The following is a 20,658-nucleotide window of genomic DNA, read 5'->3' on the forward strand; positions in this document are numbered from 1 at the left end:
TGTCGACCCCCATTCAATTTGCAGCTCAGTGAGGACGCACAGGGGCACAACAATAGTAGCTTACATTATGTAAGCCCAACCCGATGCGCCTGGGCTTTCGATTAATATTTCATATTTGTGTTAGCAGTCATACAGTTTTCATTTTATCATGGAGCTCACAGTTAACTTGCTGCAGAAGCAAGCGACGGGGGGGACAACGCAAAAACAGGAGCGCAATGCTGCTTCACGGTGCATTCACGTGCCGTTGGTAGGAAATGGTCCAATCACAAAATGTCTTGTTATAGGTATTTTTTTATTTTTTATTATAGGGATAAAGTGGATTGAACTACTCTTCTCGGTGGTAGTAAAATATAAGTAAATATGCTGCGGTGGTATAATCCCTGTTTTAAGTGGTGTAGGGTATATTTTAAAAACACCACTATATGTAGATACAAAGTAAAAACAATTGCAACCCTATAACTCTAACTAGTCACATACGACCAATGAATCATTAAAGCATCTGCTTTACTGTTGCTCCTCGCCCGGTGACAGAAAATACAGTTTTTCAAATTCATCGCCCTAACCAAGGTGCGTTTCCAAAGTTTCCGACTGCCCGTGAAGGCAGCAGTGATCCTGCGGAGTTTCGGGGAAGCGCATTTGAGGCGCGCTCGCGTCACCACACACATAAACACACACACGCGCACGCAGGCTACAGCAACACACCACCGGGAGCATCCCTCAAACGGAGAGGGAGCGCTCGTTTCGGTTTGACAATCTGGAAGAATCACAGCGCTATATTTTGTCACGTTTCATAACAGGACTGTGTGTGTGTGTGTGTGACGCCGCAGAATGATCCCGGGCCCCGCCGAGCCTTGTGGATTCTGAGGCCCCCCCCGCCGCAAGAGATCCACCTTGCACCCTCACTGACCGCGGTGCCTCCAGCAGCAGCACAGCCCGAGACAGAATGGCAAGTAGCCCCGAAGGAAGTCTCTCCAGGGGCGGCGGCTCCGAACGCGACCTGAAAATGGCCTCTTCGAGCAACACGTCCCCGGAGGGTGGACCTCCACCACCGCTGCACCAGAACCGCATACGGCAGGTGGGTGTCTGTCCGCAGCCCGCTCTCCCGCATCGGACTGGCCCAGTCAGTCAGCCCGAACCGCTGCTGCTGATGCTGGGCGTCCGTTTAGGGGAGAGCAGGTCAAAGGCGTTGCCGTGCTTTATTTTTAGCACATCAGCTCCGGATTTTCTGACAGATTTCATCGGATGTTGCATGAAATGGCTAGCTCACTAAAATGAGCAAGCACAGCCAATTCCATCTGTTTTGATAAGAGACTTAGAGTCATTAGGAGTGTGATAATACCCAAATAGGCCAGACTTGCACTGTCACTAATACAGGCTGCAGTGAGGAGTGTTTACAACTTCACAGGCCTGTCTATACCTTATGGAGGCTCACTGTTTACTTGGACCATGTTACGCTTTACTGGTCAGAGGGTGAGCAGCCTCCACAAAACATGACATATTGCAAATGAGTAGTCTAGTTCTGAATACTGGGCTGGTTTTTAGCAGGCATACATGTGTAGTTTAATAGCTGTCAGCAATAGCTCGCATGTTCACACACATTGCATATAAAGTCTGCCTGCATGTGAGTGGTTCTCTTTCAGCATAATACATTGTATGATAGAGAGAGAGTGTGTGTGTGTGTCCACTATCTGCTCCCTCAGGCCACTCTTGGGCTGGGCTGGTCTGCCCTTGTGTGGTCTGACATTCTGATATTACCGGGCAGCTTCTTCCTCCTCCTGTCCTTTCCTTTTCGTGTCTCCCAAACAACTTCATCACATGTATATGTGTTTTGCTACAAACTATCTCATTGATATCTATGAGTCTGTTTTCATGAATGTATGACATATAGAAAGAAAATGAATGTGAAGTGTTGTCCATCTATAGATCTGATCGTGTAATGTGTGTGTGTGTGTGTTCACTGACAGTGAGTCAGGAGATAGATGGTGGATGGTCGTTTCCTGTCTCAGTGCACTCCCCGAGGCTAATGTGATTTCAGTAATGGACTGTAGTGCAACATATACACACACTAGTGCACGCACACATTAGAGACACACTGTACTGTTCCACGTTTAGGGTGGGGCCTTTGAGCTCACACACTTGGATGCAATCAGGAGATTTTTGTGTTTTTTCAGCGTTGAGTAAAGCGGCGCTGCTTAAACAGGTGTCGTTATTGTCCTTTGTTCGGTGTGTTCTTAATTTACACAAAGGGCAGAATAGCAGATTAGTCATAGGTCTTTGGACTATATTGATGTGCTTTATAATGAAAGTAGAGACATCTCCTTTGTTTCCTTCCAAAAGTTCATAATTTCTGTTAAATGTGAACACGTTTTTTGGAGGCTAAACTAGTAAAAGAAATCACATTTAAAGGTAATCTTTGCACACAAACTATTACATTAACTGAGATCTGCATCCAAACGTATGCCGTTATAGTACCAGTATATCACATCGGCTGAACTTGGATATGCACGTGTCCTCAGCTGGGATCTTTTCTTCGGCAGCTTTCAAACATGGAAGCCCACTTGGCAGCCATCTCCGAGTCTCCCTTAAACTTTACCATTCTCTCTACTGGCCATCAGGGGGCGACTCCTCCGGTTAAAAAAAAAAAAGTCAGATTGTATAGAAGTCTATGAGAAAATGACTCTACTTCTCTCTTGATTTATTACCTCAGTAAAGATTGTAAACATGAGTTTATGGTCTCAATCTCTAGTTTCAAGTCTTCTTAAATACAGCATGATGTTTATTTAATAAATTATGATCCATTTAGAGTCAAACAGACCATAAAGCGGGTTAAGCTTTAGGGCGGGGCTTCCTGTGATTGACAGGTTGCTGCCATGGTGCTGTACGGTCTGGGAGTTTCCGTGTTTTCATCTTACATCTTAAACCCTTTCACAGTGAGTTTTCAGTGATTGAAAGTTGTTGTTTTTTTTCATTTAAAAATGTCTTATTCAGTGTTTGGTTGTACTTAGCTCCACATATAGTCTTTGGTGAAAACACCTGCGTGGATTGACGATTGTTTAGTTTTATTGTGGCGTTTATTTGGCCACTCGGGTGGCAGCAGAACTCCACAACAAGCTGCCACAGCTTACCTATTTACAAAGCCAGCAGACAGAGCAACATAACCATATACAGTATTCACAGTCATGTTTCTGGCTATCTGACAATTGTAAGTCAATAATAATAGGTAAATATGCACTCTCCTTTTAGCTCTAGTTTGGGTCTCCTCCAGCTCCTGTGGAGAAATATCTGTGTTGTTAGCTTACATGTTTGATTTTCTTCACCAGCTGGCTGCTACTCGGTCTCCAGTCTGAGGTTTGGTGCTGGGAAGGTAGCGTGAGATGCTTTTATCAGGGCTTTCTGTAGGAATTCGGGTTAATGAAAGCAATGAGATTCAAGTACAGAGCATCCGGAAAGTATTCACAGTGCTTCACTTTTTCCACATTTTGTTATGTTACAGCCTTATTCCAAAATGGATTAAATTCATTATTTTCCTCAACATTGTACACACAACAACCCATAATGACAAAGTGAAAACTGATTTTTGCAAATCTATTAAAAATAAAGAATGAAAACATAACATGTACATAAGTATTCACAGCCTTTGCTCAATACTTTGTTGAAGCACCTTTGGCAGCAATTACAGCCTCAAGTCTTCTTGGGTATGTTTCCACAAGCTTGGCACACCTATTTCTGGGCAGTTTCTCCCATTCTTCTTTGCAGAACCTCTCAAGTTCCATCAGGTTGGATGGGAGCGTCGGTGCACAGCCATTTTCAGATCTCTCCAGAGATGTTCAATCGGGTTCAAGTCAGGGCTCTGGCTGGGCCACTCAAGGACATTCACAGAGTTGTCCCGAAGCCACTCCTTTGTTATCTTGGCTGTGTGCTTTGGGTCGTTGTCCTGTTGGAAGATGAACCGTCGCCCCAGTCTGAGGTCCAGAGCGCTCTGGAGCATGTTTTCATCGAGGATGTCTCTGTACATTGCTGCATTCATCTTTCCCTCAATCCTGACTAGTCTCCCAGTTCCTCCCGCTGAAAAACATCCCCACAACATGATGCTGCCACCACCATGCTTCACTGTAGGGATGATATTGGCCAGGTGATGAGCAGTGCCTGGTTTCCTCCAGACATGACGCTTGGCATTCAGGCCAAAGAGTTCAATCTTTGTTTCATCAGACCAGAGAATTTTGTTTCTCATGGTCTGAGAGTCCTTCAGGTGCCTTTTTGCAAACTCCAGGCGGGCTGTCATGTGCTTTTTACTGAGGAGTGGCTTCCGTCTGGCCACTCTACCAAACAGGCCTGATTTGTGGAGTGCTGCAGAGATGGTTGTCCTTCTGGAAGGTTCTCCTCTCTTCATAGAACACCACTGGAGCTCTGTCAGAGTGACCATCGGGTTCCTGGTCACCTCCCTGACTAAGGCCCTTCTCCCCCAATCGCTCAGTCTGGCTGGGCGGCCAACTCTAGGAAGAGTCCTGGTGGTTCCAAACTTCTTCCATTTCTGGATGATGGAGGCCACTGTGCTCATTGGGACTTTCAATGCTGCAGAAATTTTTCTGTACCCTTCGCCAGATCTGTGCCTCGATACAATTCTGTCTCGGAGGTCTACAGATAATTCCTTGGACTTCATGGCTTGGTTTATGCTCTGATATGCACTGTCAACTGTGGTACCTTATATAGACAGGTGTGTGCCTTTCTAAATCATGTCCAATCAACTGAATTTAGCACAAGTGGACTCCAATCAAGTTGTAGAAACATCTCAAGGATGATCAGGATGCACCTGAGCTAAATTTTGAGTGTCATGGCAAAGGCTGTGAATACTTATGTACATGTTATGTTTTCGTTCTTTATTTTTAATAGATTTGCAAAAATTTGCAAAGAACAGTTTTCACTTTGTCATTATGGGTTGTTGTGTATAGAATGTTGAGGAAAATAATGAATTTAATCCATTTTGGAATAAGGCTGTAACATAACAAAATGTGGAAAAAGAGAAGCGCTGTGAATACTTTCCGGATGCACTGTACATTTGCGTAAAAGTAAAACTACAGCAATGAGCTAAGAGGCGAAGAGAGTTGGGTGTCCCTGGGTCCACCACTGTGTGTTACCCCTTTCCCATTTACATGTAGTCATTTTGTTCGTTGTTATTGATTAACAGAGCTTTAAAGGTAACACAACAAAAAAGGTTCAACAGAAAGATCTTTCTATAAACAATAACCTGGTTTCTTGGGATAGTCTTTAACTTTTTCCTACCTGTGACAGAAAACACCTCACAATGAAAATTGTTCACAGCAATATGAGTAAACAGGACGATGTTCCTAGGAAGACCCAATGTTGTTGGGTTTTTCAAATGGCCTTTTCAATGCTTCGTCAAGCACAAACTGAATTCTATTCAACTCCATTGTGTAGTATAGTTTTGGACCAGATGTATCTCCACTGAATACCTCCCAATCTTTGCAAATAACTACATGTATGGCTTGATGCCAATGTTTTTTTGTGGTTTGGGGAAGTGATTCTGTAAGCTGACGGGCGCTCTGTGATGGAGAAAAAACATGAACTGATCGGTAAGTGAAACTTCATATGGAATACACCTGATACAACTTAGGTTGAGACAGTGCTCAATACAGCAACAACAGATCTACGCATGTGAGGCAAGAAGAGAACATGACAAACGGACGCAAAGTGATGCGAGGCTCTTACTTGCAGGTCTAAAAATACCGCCCGTGATTGTCCCGGAGTGTCTGCGAGTCCATGCCAGTGTGCTCACTGAACCCGTGTCACTGGGTGTTTACACTCCGCTCCGGGCTGGCGCTGAGCGATTGCTTCCCTGCAGTGTGCTTTGTCCTCCATCTGAACAATAAAGAGACTGCGTCATAATTTGCCAGCCCCTCTGCCTGTGCCAGTCCACTTTCCTGTGGTTGAAGAGTGGATACCTAAGAGAGCTCAGTTTGCCGAGGTCAATTCAGGACTGGATTTAATGTCCACTGCAGTCTGATAATGGTAATTGAAATATTTCCACCTCCAGGCTTCAGTTGAGACATGCTGGCAATGCTGGGCAACAATTTGTGGGCAGATCTCTTTTCATCGTCATCCCCTCTCTCCCTTTTATTTACCACATTACTTCCCCACTTTCTTTTCAGCTTGCCATCCATCTTTCCTCCTCCAGAGCCTCATTTCCTCTCACTGCCTTGAACTGGGGGTTTGACTGGTCTGTCACTCCTGTTTATCTCTCATTTCCCTCCAAAACACCTCCCTCCCTGCATCCGCCCACGTGGTCCTTACACTAAGATCCCGATGTGCCAGGAGGTCAGATTTCACTGCAGCATGGACGTTTTCATCCCTCTCTTTTGTGCTTCTCTGTCTGTGTCTGTGTCTCTCCTGCCTCTCTGGGTCTGCCTGTCTGCCTGCCTGTCTGCCGGTCTGTCTTTGTCCACTGGGAGTGGTATGATGGGATTCTGCAGGAAGGGAGTCCTAATGGAGCCATGGCCTTCATTACATTACCTCTGAACAGCCACACAGACTCACACAGACGCATAACCATAGCTGTCTTCCCATGCATGATGTCCAATAGGAGTGTTTGACCAATTGGGGTTTCCTTGGGCGCAGTTACTCAGGCTGTATACATGTGCAAACACCCGAACACCACCACACATACAACATTACATAGCTGTATTTACTAGAGCTGTTAGAGCACTCGTCTGGTTAGAAGTGCTTACACAAATAGACCTGTGAATGGCCGCAAGTCAACCACTCCAGTACCTCCACTGACCAAATGCCATTAAGAATGAATCCTGCTTTCCTGTGAAATACCTGCTTGGTGCTGCATCATTGTGTGCTGTAGTTAGGCAATGAGTTAGCAAGCTATGTCAACAATCCCACCCTCGATATATAGCAGCAACATCATCACCAGGAACACTCACCGAAATGACCCAAAAAGTAGTTGCTGAGAATTTGTTGCGGTGTACGGGATGTTCGGTGCCGACATGTTTTGTCTTACCAAGACTCCCGAACCCAAAGACGTACAATTTGCAAGCAAGTTTTGTGTAGCTTGGATAATTAGTTGATGATCAAAACTTTTGTTTTTGTACTGAATTGACTAAGCAAATAATTGACCCTTGGCTAAGCCATTCCCCCCCCCCCCCCCACCCCCGCTGCTACTCCATCAAACCTTTAGAGCTGGAGCCCACACTGTCACTAACTGTGCAGTCCCTGCATAAATATCACATTTTTTGGAAAAACAGAAGCAGACAGAAGGGGTTATAATATCCAGGATGTCAAACTGATTCAGCAATGACAACAGGTTGAAAAGATAACGCTAGAAGATAAAGCTACAGATCACAGTGTAAAAGTGAACCACCACATCACTTATCATTGTTTTCATTATCAATTCATTTGCAGATTATTTTCTCAATGAATCAATTATTTGTCTATCAGTTGTTCCTCAAATGTCTTGTTTTCTTCAATTCACAGTTCAAAACCCAATGATATTTGATATTCAATGATATAAAGGTGAGAGAAGCGGCAAATCCTCACATTTAAGTCGCTGGAACCAGCAAATTCTTGGCATTTCTGCTTTAAGAACTATTTGATTATCAAAAATAATACATTTTCTCTATTGATCAACTAATTGATGAATCAACTAATCATTTCAGCTCTGATTATCTCTCTGTTGTTCTGAACCATGTCTATCCATCTCAAGAGAGGGACCATATTTGGCGTTCTAATCTCAGCCTCCAAATACCAAGGGGCCACTCTGTCGACCTCCTCTGATGCAATATACAAGCAACGAGTCACATGATGTTATCTATGGGTTTTCCATTCTGTGTAATGGTGATGGGGTGCTTGAGAAAAGCATTGGTATTCCTGTAGCAGATCCAAAATCCATATGGACCATCAGCATGTCTATATTTGGGTACAAACGGCGTCCCGACAGTGTATCCTGCCCTGTCCTTCTATGCCCGTCATGATATACCTCATAACTAGTAGGTGCGGCCCATACACATCTGACATCATCTCCCCCACTGCCCTATTGCACCCTGACGGATGTTTGAAGGGCAGAGATTGCATCACTCGATGAGTCATAGTTCGTCATCATTGCCATAGTTTTCATTGCTTTTCTCGTTAAGGTGAAAGCCCGTTCATCAAAAGAACAAAGGCAAAGAGTGACAAAAAAACTTGAAGAGAGAGGACGCAATTCCTAGAGGTTACTGCATTAACTGGCCCACAGCTGCAGGACATAATGAATACAAGCTAGATTATTGAAATGCATCCTCAGGAGAGGAAGGATGTAGGAGGATGTTGTTCTTAAGATGCATCCTTTGCTCTATACAGAGGGCAGCTGTTTTTTGGACTGAGGGCAGTGGGAGGCATTTAGACGTTAATTATTCATTACGGCCTTGTAACTGTGTTTCCCGTCAGAAAGAGGGGAAGAGAAAGGAGGGCGTGGTGGCTGATCAATGGACTTATCAGAAGCGCAGCTCAAATATCTTCATGTGAATGTGCTTTCCAGCTCTCGTCAGCTCCTTAACCTTCCTCTCCTCTCCTCTCCTCTCTTCGTCGTCTCTCACCATCTTTGAGTTGACTAAGTGAAGGCTTTTCTCGCAGAAAAACACACCGGAGATTTCTGCTGCGCTGTCATAAAATAGCATGGTGTGCGGCACTGCAAGGAGACGAACGCGCACAAACACATTATGCCTGCAAAACTGCAGACCGTTTTTCCGCCACATGCTGAGGGAAGATGCTGCCATGCAATTTTTAAACTCCTGCAGTTGGAGAATTAGAAGAGTGCAGTTTACCTTTTAAAACCACCATGTGTTATGCCCACACTCTTATTAGATGTAAATCTGGGATTCGGGTTACTTTTATCATCTCGTCATGTTTGGTTTTTGCCCAAAACGGAATGAAAAAGTGTGACCGCTAATTAAATGTTTATACTGGATCATTCTCTCTCTCTCTCTCTCTCTCTCAGCATCCGACAGCATCACTCAGCATTCTGGTACGAATTTTAGGTCACACTCTTCATTATTCATCGCAAATTCGACTCGGAGACGAAATCCGTTTCTACCTCAGTAGCCACTGTCATCTGACGCTGGATGAGATCAGCGGTCGGCTGGAAATACATTTTCTGCACAATGTTTCAGGACGTGAGCAGTGGGTCGGAGTGGGTAAAACAGAAACTGTTTGTGGATTGCAAATGCATGCAGCGTTCGAGGCCTGTGGCTCTCAGCGACGTGGTCTGGAGATTCAGAAAAGTCAGATATCAGTTTAGGTTGCTTTTAGTCAATGAAAGGCTTCTTCACAAACTTCCTACTTCCTTCTGATGTCCGTAACACACACTAATACCAGGGTATTGATGTCACTTAGCATCGATAGCATCTGCAGTGGGACAGCAGCTCGACTGGAATATGGTAGTTTATTTTCCAGGGTTCTCTCTCTCTCTCTCCATCTCATCTCATCTCATCTCATCTCATCTCATTAACAGGAACTGGGATCTGACGTCACCTCTTCCCGAGGGACTTGGGCAGCACTTCAAAGATGAAAAGAAAAAAAAAAGGAAAGGGAAAGCCGTTAATTAGTATGACGGCCATTCACATCATACCACACTCCTGTATCACAGAGAAGCCGTGGATTTGTTTTAGCACCTCCATAAACCTGAAGTTACGGACGTAATCGGCTGCTTACCCTGCATTTCTAGATTCTTCTCGAGTCCTCATGTTGAAGGCTGTGGTCTAATGTAGCAAAAAGGTAATCAGTTAAAGTGGCGCTGCTGTCTGCCCTGGGGGGCTGGGGAAGGGGGTCGCTAGTGTAGCAGCAACACCGAGGGCTCATTGGAGCAGGTGGGGAATCAGATGTTTGTTGGCGTGTAGACTTCACTCGCCACAGGGCGTGGTCCCTCCCTCCCTCCAGTCGTCTTACTCTCTGGGCAGTATCATGTGACTGCATCAAGGTTATACGTCCCGTCAGTGTATCCTTTTTTCCATCCCTTCTCATTCCATCCCCGCCCCCCTTCCCGCGCCTACACCAACGTCTCGGTGCCATTACTCACGATAGTTGGGTGTGGTTCGATCTGGATTCTTAACGGCCTGCTTCGTCCACTCGCTATTAGATTTGTCTCTGTGTGATTTGGTTTTGCGAGAAACGGGAGACTGTGTCTGTGTGTTGTGTACTTTATGGTTCTGACCTTTCTCAAGCAGTAAAAGATGCTCTATGACTTGACATTTTAATCGTGCAGTGAGCCGACCCCTTACCATCCCTGCTCAGTGTTTTGTTTCACTCTTCACAAGCAAGGCAGACGTCATTTACAGACCACCAATTTCGACATTACCAATATTTACACTTGGTCGTTATTCCTAATCTATTGTTTGTAGACGAGTCTAAACAGAAAGATTTCTGCAACTCTACTTGTAAAGTCTTTCTGTTTAGACTCTTCTTTTCTTCTCTTCAACTGCCGTCCAAGCACAAACTCACCACTTGCATTAAGAACTGCTTCAACTGGAAACTATCTTTGTGTGTTAGAAGTAGATTTAGAATATAAGAACATGACGTTTTTTGGCATCAGACGGGTAGTAAAACTGCGGTGTTAATTTTCTCATGTTACAGTCACATGATGCAGGGTTCAACTGCAGTTTAGAATCAATATCCTGAAGTGTGTGTGTGTGTGTGTGTGTGTGTGTGTGTGTGTGTGTGTGTGCGCGTGCGCGTGCGCGTGCGCGTGCGCGCGCGCGCGTGCGTGTGCGTGCGTACACCGGGAGCCTACAGTTTATTAGCGTAGCTTAGAGATGGGAAGCATATGGGAAACAATTTCCAAAGCTCCAAAATACACCTACGAGCATGTATGTTCAAAAAGTAACCATTGTGCTTTGTTTGTTTAATCCAAGCACAGACTGAAATGTAAAAAAGGGACGAGTTGTGGATTTACGGGGGGTTATGCCGCTGTTCCTTGGAACTATTCTTTTAGGCTTTGACGTCTCTGTAAGTTTTCAGTTCACTTAACTATTCAGACCTGAACTTTCTCCAGAAGACAATGTGTAGTGGAGCTTGTGAGAAGTCCTGTGCGAGAGTTTTCTTGGCCAGCATCTCGTGGCCTTTAGACGAACTCTTTCAGCGATGCACTTGTGTTGATGGAAACGGAAAATTACAGCGTGGGAGGTGGCTGGGTCTCTTTTGGCTTTGGCCTTCCAGCCCACTGTATTTCCCTCTAGTCCAGTATCCACTCTGGATTTAGGCCTTCGGCTGTGTTACTTCCAGGAAGATCTGTTACTCACACACTTGCTTACCAGGTTAACAGAAGCCTAATGCATCACTTAAACCAAACGGATGTAAGCACTAATGCAAACTAGCGTTTCTCGGAGTGGAGCAGCGTGGGTTTGAAAATTGTGGTCATGAAAAATGCATGGGCTTCTAGAAATCTAAATGAGTCATCTGAATCAGAATGATCCTCCCTGCATTAAATCTCCGATGCATTATATGCTGCCATATCACTGCCAGAACTCCACGAGTCAGCACTATGGCTCCATTAGCAGGCAGACAAATAATAAACAACAACAGCACCATAGAAATACCAGCGAAAACAAATAAGGTAGTGGCTCCAAGGAGCGCAGAGACGAGCTTGAGCAGCGGTCGGCAATCTTACGTGTGATTAAGTGCCGTTGTTGATGTTCTTGTTAATACGTTTGCCATATCGACGTTGAGGTTAGGGGTTCAGTCCTTAAGGTTTCAGTCCTGGTTGATTTAGAATTTCTATTTGAGTGAAAAGATAAGCAGTCAGGAGTCTTGGACTGGGTCCCAAATTCCATACTTACAATGGAGAAAAACTGTAATAAAGCATTTTTGTCCACAAATGTCGCCACAGGCGCCTATTTAGTAATATTTCAAATATAAAAATATTGCAATACTTTTGTTTAGTTGTTCAAACCAACATTTTCGAGATTGCCACGTCAACATTAATTTCACACTACATCCAACTGATCTGTGATATTATTCCATCCATATATTCAACGTGCATCGCCACATTTAAATAAAAACCTTATTTTTCTCATAATAAGGACATGGTGATTATTGCACACGTATTGTGTGCATTCAGTTACTTCCCCCTGAGTTAGAGAAACACACCAGTGGCGAATGATGTACTTTCCATTACCAGCTAATTGTGTTCCAACGAATAATGCAGTTCTCCCACACAGGCAGCTACTTCATTCAGTTCATTTAAGTTCATGATGAGTATGATATGAGATCAAGTTGTGAATAGGCAGTCCATCACAGTGAACATTTATTGTAAGTTACATTTCCTTTGCTTGATACTGGAGATGAGAGCAAGCGCTGAATATAGACATATCGCATTATGTGTTGTCACAAAGAGTGAACATGAACATATCTCTCAAGCTGCAATCATCTCTTTTTTGCATATAATAAACATGAAGCAGATTGTAGCGCACACACCAAACCTGCATACCGTACACATCCAGTGTCAGTTTGAAGCACGTGAACAGGCACGGGTCCTAATGGGACCATATAAAAGCCTTTGGATCTATAAAATGAACAGAAGACCATTAACCCCTCCCCATGAACGAGGTCCACTAAAACAATAGAAACAAGAGCCCTCATCAGCTCTCTATGGAGCACCCTCTCAATGTAATCTGACTCCTAAATGGACACACACACACACACACACACACACACAGACACACACACGGACACAATTATTTGGTATAATGTATTCTCCTCATTATCTTGCATGAGTGATGGAAGGGATCAATGCAGGTCATTGCTGATGCATCTACACTGAAAAGTTAGTGGAATAGTATTAATAAAGACATAATGTGCACACACACACACACAGCAATTACTGGAAGAACACTGTTTCAGGCTCAACTAACGCTGATCAATAAGCGTATAGATTTTGTCTGTTATAGCTGAAACTCTAGAAGTCTACAGTGTACAGCGGTTGTCACTTTTAAAAGAGTAGATTGGCATTGTACAGTTCATACTCTATGTTATGGGGAAGCTTTTCTGCACGTTTGTTTTTGATTTTCGGGTCTTTGAAACAGTAGATGAGTTACAGTATATAATACGGACTTAGATGATAATTTGTGTAGGAAGCAAGATATAAAACTCAAAAGGACAACTTCAAAATGTATTAAAGGACTTGGACATGCAGTAAAGATAATCCATGGGCTCGTATAGACTCAATAGCGAGTCATTTCAAGACTCTGTTGAAGTCACCTTTTGAAAGGTCTGCTGTGCTTGGTAACAATGTGAGTAGGCCCGAGTTTATTAAAAAAAAAAAAAAAAAAAAAGACAAAAAGGAAAATTCTTTAATTCAATGTATACAAAATATATTTAATCTTGATTTAATATTCATAATTTTTTTTAATTGATTAACAATCCTGGAAACGATTTTTGTTGTTGTTGTGAATGTCGCTATCATAGAATAATGATCCAAAGACATCAGAAGTAGAAAGTGGGTCCTTCTCTCAATTTTTCTTTCTTTTTTTTACAGTTATCACCAAAATATTCTTCTATTATTCCTTCTATTTATTGATCAAAGATCTTTGGCCTTATCCTCCGTTCCCCCAGCAGAGGGTGCTAGAGGAGTTCATCCACAGAAACGTTCAAACAGCATCATTATGGCCGCGGGTGGCTGTGTGCGGACCAGGGTGGAGCGTTGTTAGACAGCGTTCACAGTGTGGAGTGATTCAGCAGATCTGTCCCGTCTGTCGCTGATGTTGTCATTGTTGGTGACTGAGCCCGTGACAACACATCAGGCCAAAATGTGTGAACAGAAATAGAGGTGTGAGATAGTGCCCCTGTCCCTGGTGCTGAAATTTCAAACTCCTGACATTAGCCAGGGGAGACCTTGACACCCGTCTGCTGGTGGTGGACACACACACACACGCACACACGCACGCGCTGTCAAGTCATATTCCATTAGACACCAGTAACGGCTGTGCAGTGCAGTTGCGATTCAGACCGACCCACCCCCCCTCCGTGCAGGGGGAAGCCTGTAACTTGCAGGTGACTGGGAGCCACTGCTCTGCGCTCACTGCTCGCTGCTCCCCCTCTGGAGCGAGTGGTGTGTCCCGTCTTCTCTGCTTGCTCACAGAAGGACAGCCTGTACCAGACTTCACCCTGTCTCTTCCTCCCCATTCTTCCTTGTAGACGCTCTGCATTATTCTTTGATGTATTTATTCAACTTGAAAAAAAGTGTTTGCCCTCCTTATATCCCCTAATTCACCACTTTCCCCTGTACTGTCTTCTTCTTTCTGTAGAATATATGTATTTTTTATTTTTTTTTGCAGACTATAAACTTAAAGTCTGTTCTTTTAACGACAGATAGACGTGTTATCTATGACACACAAGAAGGCCATCGGTGTTTTTTGTAGTCCTCGTTTCCGTGACCATGTAAGTGCACAAATCCTCTAACGTCCCCAAAAAGGGAATTTTAATTTGGGAAATATCCAGAAGATATAGAAAGTAGCAAACTGCGGATGACGTTGCATAAAGGAGCAATATACGGGATTCACAGTATTAATGTAGCAGCAGACAACTATCAGGTAAAGATATAGTGGAGTAACATTTACCTGAGCAGAGAATGAGGTCACTCTCCCTCTGTGTGTGGTGCTATCACAGCTTTTCCTTGCTTATAAATATAGCCGGGCGCAGGCTTCCAGTGCATGTGAGCGTGCCCCAGTGGCTAGCTCACAGCCGCTGCTCTGCACTCAGGTGACAACCTCCGGTTCTACCGAGTGAAGCTAATGCGGAAGTGTCTTAAAACTTGCATTCTCTCTACTGACCATCAGGGAGCGACTCCTCTGGTTCTACAGAAGTCTATGAGAAAATGACTCTACTTCTCTCTTGATTTATTACCTCAGTAAACATTGTAAACATGAGTTTATGGTCTCAATCTCTAGTTTCAAGTCTTCTTCAATACAGCATGATGTTCATTTAGTAAATTATGATCCAGTTTAGAGTCAAATGGACCATAAAGCAGAGTATGCTTTAGGACGGGCTTACTGTGATTACCAGGTCGCTGCCGCTACCAGAACCGTATTTGGTGTCGCAACGTCACTCCTCCGCATTCCAAATATGGTAAATTCTGTAATCCAAGATGGTGGCTTCAAAACGACAGTCCACAAACCGATGCGTGACGTCACGATGACTACGTCCACTTTTTATCTACAGTCTATGTCTGCACTGCTCTTTTACGACGGTCACAGCCGATCACGCCGTCCCGACCGACGGCATCGCCGCCGAAGCGTAGCACCCACCCTCTGGTTCCCCCTTCAGGTTAACACTGATAACTGTCAGCACGTTTGCCTTAGTTGGCGCCGTTAGCACCGTTAGCTGCGAGCAGCCACCTAAGCCGTCGACATGTTGAGAGCCGTTTAGAGGAGATCCATGGGGGTTATCTTTTCTGCTGCTGCCACTGGGGGGCACCGACACTGGATCATTCGACAAAAAACGGCTTTACTGTAATATTCACCTCATTTCCAATGTTTTCTCCTGCTGTCCCCCTCTAATCCCTCCCTGCCTCCCCCCTTCCTTTTCACCCATTAACCTTTCCCTCTCCTCACGTGTCCCTCCTTTCTCTCAGGACAGAGTGCATTTTTACAGCAGGAGAGTAGCTGTGGCTGTCAGCTGGCCTTTTGGCATGCAGCCTCCCTAAACCCCTTACACAATGAATACTTTCCTGTGACTGTAGCTCACATACACACATTAACACTCACATGCATGCACGTGCACATAATCACACACACACACACACACACACAACAACATGCTTTTGTAGCCACATCTGTTCACATGGAGTAGAGTAGGGTTTTCACTTAACATCTGGACTGGGTCATTGTGTGTGTGTGTGTGTGTGTGTGTGTGTGTGTGTGTGTGTGTGTGTGTGTGTGTGTGTCATGTAGGGAGTAAGCGGATGGGTCTGACTCATCATTCAGCAACTCTTTTCAGTCATCATCTTACTCTCTCATACTTGGCGCACACGAGTGTGAATGTTTGATTTTCAATTAGCATCTATGGACGTGTGGACCTCTGGGTGATTTTGTGTGAGAACGTGGAAATCCAGTAGCTGCTTCCTGTCTTGATGCGGAGGGACAAAGGGCTGATTCTCCTCCTGATCTTTCTCCTAAGAGGAGAGAAGACTGAACGGGACCATTTTCAGAGCCAATTCATGATTTTGGGGGATTTTTTCTTCAGGTCAGGAGGATTTATTTTAACTATTTAGAACACCGGTATCAAAAACTTTCCGGGAAAGTTACTTTTTTAATGTAACTTAGCAAGTGTTTACACTGCACGAGGCTTAATTCTTTTTTTTTTTTAATTCATACAATAAAACACAGTTTTGATCGTCAACAAAGTGAAACTTTAGCATAGAGTGAAACGTTTGGTTTTTTTTTTTTTTGAGAGAGGGAAAGAGGTAGAAAGGTGACGTCATGGCCCACGCTGCGTCACACCTGAAGAAAGCCCGCGAGCTCGAAGCAAATCCCGAGTACAGAGCTCTACAGAAAGCCAGGGAGAGGAGGAGACGGCAGCGAGAGAAAGCTGAGCGAAGGCGGCAGGTAAAGGACACACAATACACAATCCTCTGACAAAATCACACTCGCAAGTTTGTGCCGTGTTTCGTACTTCTCACCATTTTTTAACCCCACATGCTCTTGTGGGCTTACGATTATACAGCAAGCGTTGGTGGTAGGGCATTGTGTGTGTGTGTGTGTGTGTGAGAGAGGGTCTGTAGGGGGGCTTGCCCAGATGTGGATGTGGCTGAATGTCCAGTCGGCTGCTGTGCTGCTTTTCTCCAGATGATTTATCATTTACTGTGAGTGAGATGGATGATGATGATGGAGTAGATGACAGATGTGAGAAAGGCTCAGAGGGAGGTCACATGCATGGTGGTATCAGACTTTGGTATACAACCTTTTGGTTAAATATTTGAGATACAATAATATGTTGGTATAAAGGACAAAGTCATGGAGATTGAAGAAAAGAAAGTTATGGACACAGTGGAGTCAAAGAAATGCTGTGCCGAGTCTATTAATTATTAGTTTCAATATAATATAATACAAATATTAGATATTATTTAACTTCAAGTCTACTTTCTTCCGTTTTCCACGCACATCATGAAAGTGATTGTCTGTTCGATGCTCCCAAAACCCAAGTGACCTACGCTCAATACTGTGCCTCAAACCTTAAAGGGACAGTTCAACCCAAAATCAAACACACATATTTCCTCTCTTATTTGTAGTGCTATTTATCAATCTAGATTGTTTTGGTGTGAATTGCCTAGTTCTAGAGATATCCGCCGTCAAGGTGTCTGCCTTCTATCTTATATGACGGGACTATATGGCACTCACCTTGTGGTGCTCAAAGAGGCAAAAGAAGAAATGCATTTGAAAAACAGCAATATCTCGTAAAAGAACTCATGACCCGGTTACTCAATCAACAGACCTCGCTGTGAGAAGTTTTATGAAGGAAAAAATATCAGAAAATAGTTTTTGGGGTGAACTGTCCCTCTTTAAGTAATCACTTTGTACAACACATCACCTCACGTGAAGTTCCATTAAAGAGTTAAAGCAACATTCTAACTGATGCCTGCCAGCTAATCAGATGTACAGCTAATCGTTGGGAAAGCAGCGTCTAATCTTCTCAACACCTTTGTGAGTAGTTGGTAATAGTCAGTCTTTTGAGAGGAAATGACCTCCGAAGAGATCAAGTGGCTTAAGTTTCAGTGAAAGACACACACTCTTAATTTGGATCGACTCTGCGCTTAACACTAACACTTGCCCGAATCAAATATATATTGTGTGTGTGCTTAAAGTCATCATGCAGGCCATGACGATAGCAACAAAATACCATTAGTGGCCTCGTGTACAAATTCATTGCAGTTGCTAATGAGATATTTGTGATACTGAGTTGAACACTGTACAGCGTATAATCCAGTATCCTCCGTTCCTTTAGAGATGCAGAGATTACAGCTGGTTCTCAATCAAGCCAATCTCATGCTTGTGTGTGCGTTGTCTTGGCAGAGTGACCAACGAGACAGCGAAAGCAGACGTGACGTGATGAAAAAACATCCCGCAAACATAGACGGACCATTACCAAACATACACTGTTGCAAGTCTATGATGATGTGCATTTTTATTATAATCTGAAGAGGCGTATACACTTGTCATCCAAAGTATGAACCAGTATCGGGCATCTCTACACATTTGTTTTACATTCTCCCAATGATGAACAATGTTTTCAGAGGTCCGTGTAAGGTGATCTGAGTACTGTGTTCGGGCTCAACTTCCATTCCGGCTCAAACTCAGCTGTCATGGACTCCAACCCCGGGTACTCACAGCAAAGGGGTTGTGGTCTTCTTTGGAGAGAGGGTCTGGGAAGGTAAAAATAGCCAAGGCGGGAGAGGCAGCGAGGGGTCAGGGAGAGCTGGAGGAATTGTAGGCAGGATTGGGCCTATAGGCGGAGGTATCAAAGACTGAGGAGTCTTTTGCTGGGCGAGGGATAAAGAGGCACTGAGAGGAGGGAAGAGTGGTGGTAATAGTGAACTAAGTGAGATCTGGCAGGAGGCATGGACAAATTGAATGGATGGCAAGATTGATTGATGCGGCCAAATGTCAGGGAAGTGGGCTGGAAAGGCTTTCGCCTAAGGATTGGACCATAGAACACCATACAGTGAGCGAAGAAAGGCCGCAGCTTTTAGGTGTAGCTGGGGAGTCATTGACTGATTTTGATAGTAACCATGGGCAACGCAGCAACATGTAAGGCCTGTGGATCAGATAAAACTTTAAAGACCGCTGAGAGTGACCTCGATTTAAACCCTCACACTGACGGCTACGGAGCCGCTGACTCTGGATCAGAAGATGATGATTCGCTGGTAAGAGGTGGAGAGTTTTCAGTTACATTGAGGACGTGTTTAAGGAAGCATATTGTATTAATCTCTTTGCTGCTGCTAGTGTGTGTGAGAGGTTTGACCCTTGATCCTGCACAGGGGCGGGGCCTCAGCCCAGACATGTGACGATGAGTTTGATGGGTCTTTTGGGACACAAGTTAACACCCGGTTGTGATTGATTGACATGTTGCCGTCTTAACACCACTAAAAAGTGATTAAAAACTTGTCAGCACTCTCTCAAGTCACTACAGCCAGTAGTCCTTTGCAAGAGCAGTGTCACATTTGTGCAGCACAATAGTCGACCCATACATTTTGTTAATTTTTAGTCAATATTGACAAATCCACAGAAAAATAATATATAATAGTGTGTATAATATTTTGTCTTACTGTATTTGATAGTAATTATAATTTGATGTGCATTTTTCCCAACATGTTTTCGATAAATAACTGATGAAACAATCCCCAGATTATTTGATAATGAAATCTATTGTTATTTGTAGCCTTCAGTATACAAGCAGATTTATATTATTGATTGATATCTGCTTACTTTCATCTTATAATTTTTTATGTAGTATTTTTTAACCCTTATTTTTCTTATTTCAACATTCTTATTTTTTTTTTTATATTCAGTACATGAAGGTCCATTAGCTAAATGTACTGTGATGTCACTACACTGTGTCGGTCAGCTTTGATAGTAAGGTTAACTGTTCAACTTCAACACATCCTCCCTGAGTACATGCTGGCAACATTATTGAGAAATTCAGTGCGTAGCTTAAGATTCTGTGGGCACATACATGCAGCAAAACATAGTGTGTGTGTGTGTGTGTGTGTGTGTGTGTGTGTGTGTTGCAGCTGCTTGTGCAGCCGATGTCTTGCAGTTAAATTTAGAATAGCCGACTCAGACAAACTATTGACACAAGCAGGAAGTCATTGACAACAAAAATAAGCTCCTGTTATCTTTCTAGATCGACTTGAACTTTTAAAATGCAGATCTGACAAAAACAAACGCGTAAAAAATGTAAAAGCATTTGCATTCCTGTTGCTAATATTAGCCTCCTCTCTGTTCTCTTCCCTCCAGTCTGACAGTAACACCAGTTTCCTGCGGGCGGCCAGAGCGGGGAACATCGACAAAGTCCTCGACTTCCTGAAAAATGGAGTAGACATCAGCACTTGTAACCAGGTAAGGAAACTTTGATGCCGTTTCTGTTTCCGCTGTCGCTCACACTGTTCTTCGTGTATTGTGCAACATCACACGGCGCGTGCTACTGTCACAGAATCTAACTGTCCTCACTGTGTTGTGTCACGACGGCATCACGCGACCGAGCTAAATCGCCGCATTCTTAAACCTGCCAGGCCACCCTCTCGAGATCATATCGACCCTCACATCTACGATCACCCCCCTCCTCTTCCCTCACACCACAGCCTCCCTTCCCTCCAACCTCGGCTGTGTTCGACGTATCTACGTCCCTCTGACAGCTGCGCTTACCCACCCAAACCCCCCCACCTACATTCCACAGAAGAGTGGGGGATTTGGGAGGGTACAAAATACTTCCCCCTAGATCTCTGTACAGCTGCCCCCCTGCCCCGCCCTGTCTATATGTCAATGTGATTTACACAGTAGTCACAAGGTAGCTTAAAGGAGCACGGGGATAGTGCCTACGTGAGTCTCCTCATATGTTGTCTCATTGCCACACACACACACACACACACACACACACACACACACACACACACAC

At 44.0% G+C, this 20,658-nt stretch overlaps 1 protein-coding gene across 5 annotated transcripts in view; it reads left to right on the plus strand.

The window, feature by feature from the left end:
* Positions 1 to 625: 625 nt before the first annotated feature.
* ank2a (ankyrin 2a, neuronal) overlaps positions 626 to 20,658 on the plus strand; it is an 87,088-nt gene continuing 67,055 nt past the window's right edge. For all 5 annotated transcript variants that reach the window (XM_031872021.1, XM_031872020.1, XM_031872022.1 and 2 more), the window contains exons 1-2: positions 626 to 1,075; positions 20,001 to 20,102. In XM_031872021.1, the coding sequence (XP_031727881.1) occupies positions 944 to 1,075; positions 20,001 to 20,102 (234 nt within the window). In that variant the 5' untranslated portion in view covers positions 626 to 943. The remainder of the gene's footprint in view (positions 1,076 to 20,000; positions 20,103 to 20,658) is intronic.

The sequence above is a fragment of the Anarrhichthys ocellatus genome, unplaced genomic scaffold, assembly GCF_004355925.1.
Source record: "Anarrhichthys ocellatus isolate YVR2014 unplaced genomic scaffold, GSC_Weel_1.0 scaffold61, whole genome shotgun sequence".
Taxonomy (NCBI): domain Eukaryota; kingdom Metazoa; phylum Chordata; class Actinopteri; order Perciformes; family Anarhichadidae; genus Anarrhichthys; species Anarrhichthys ocellatus.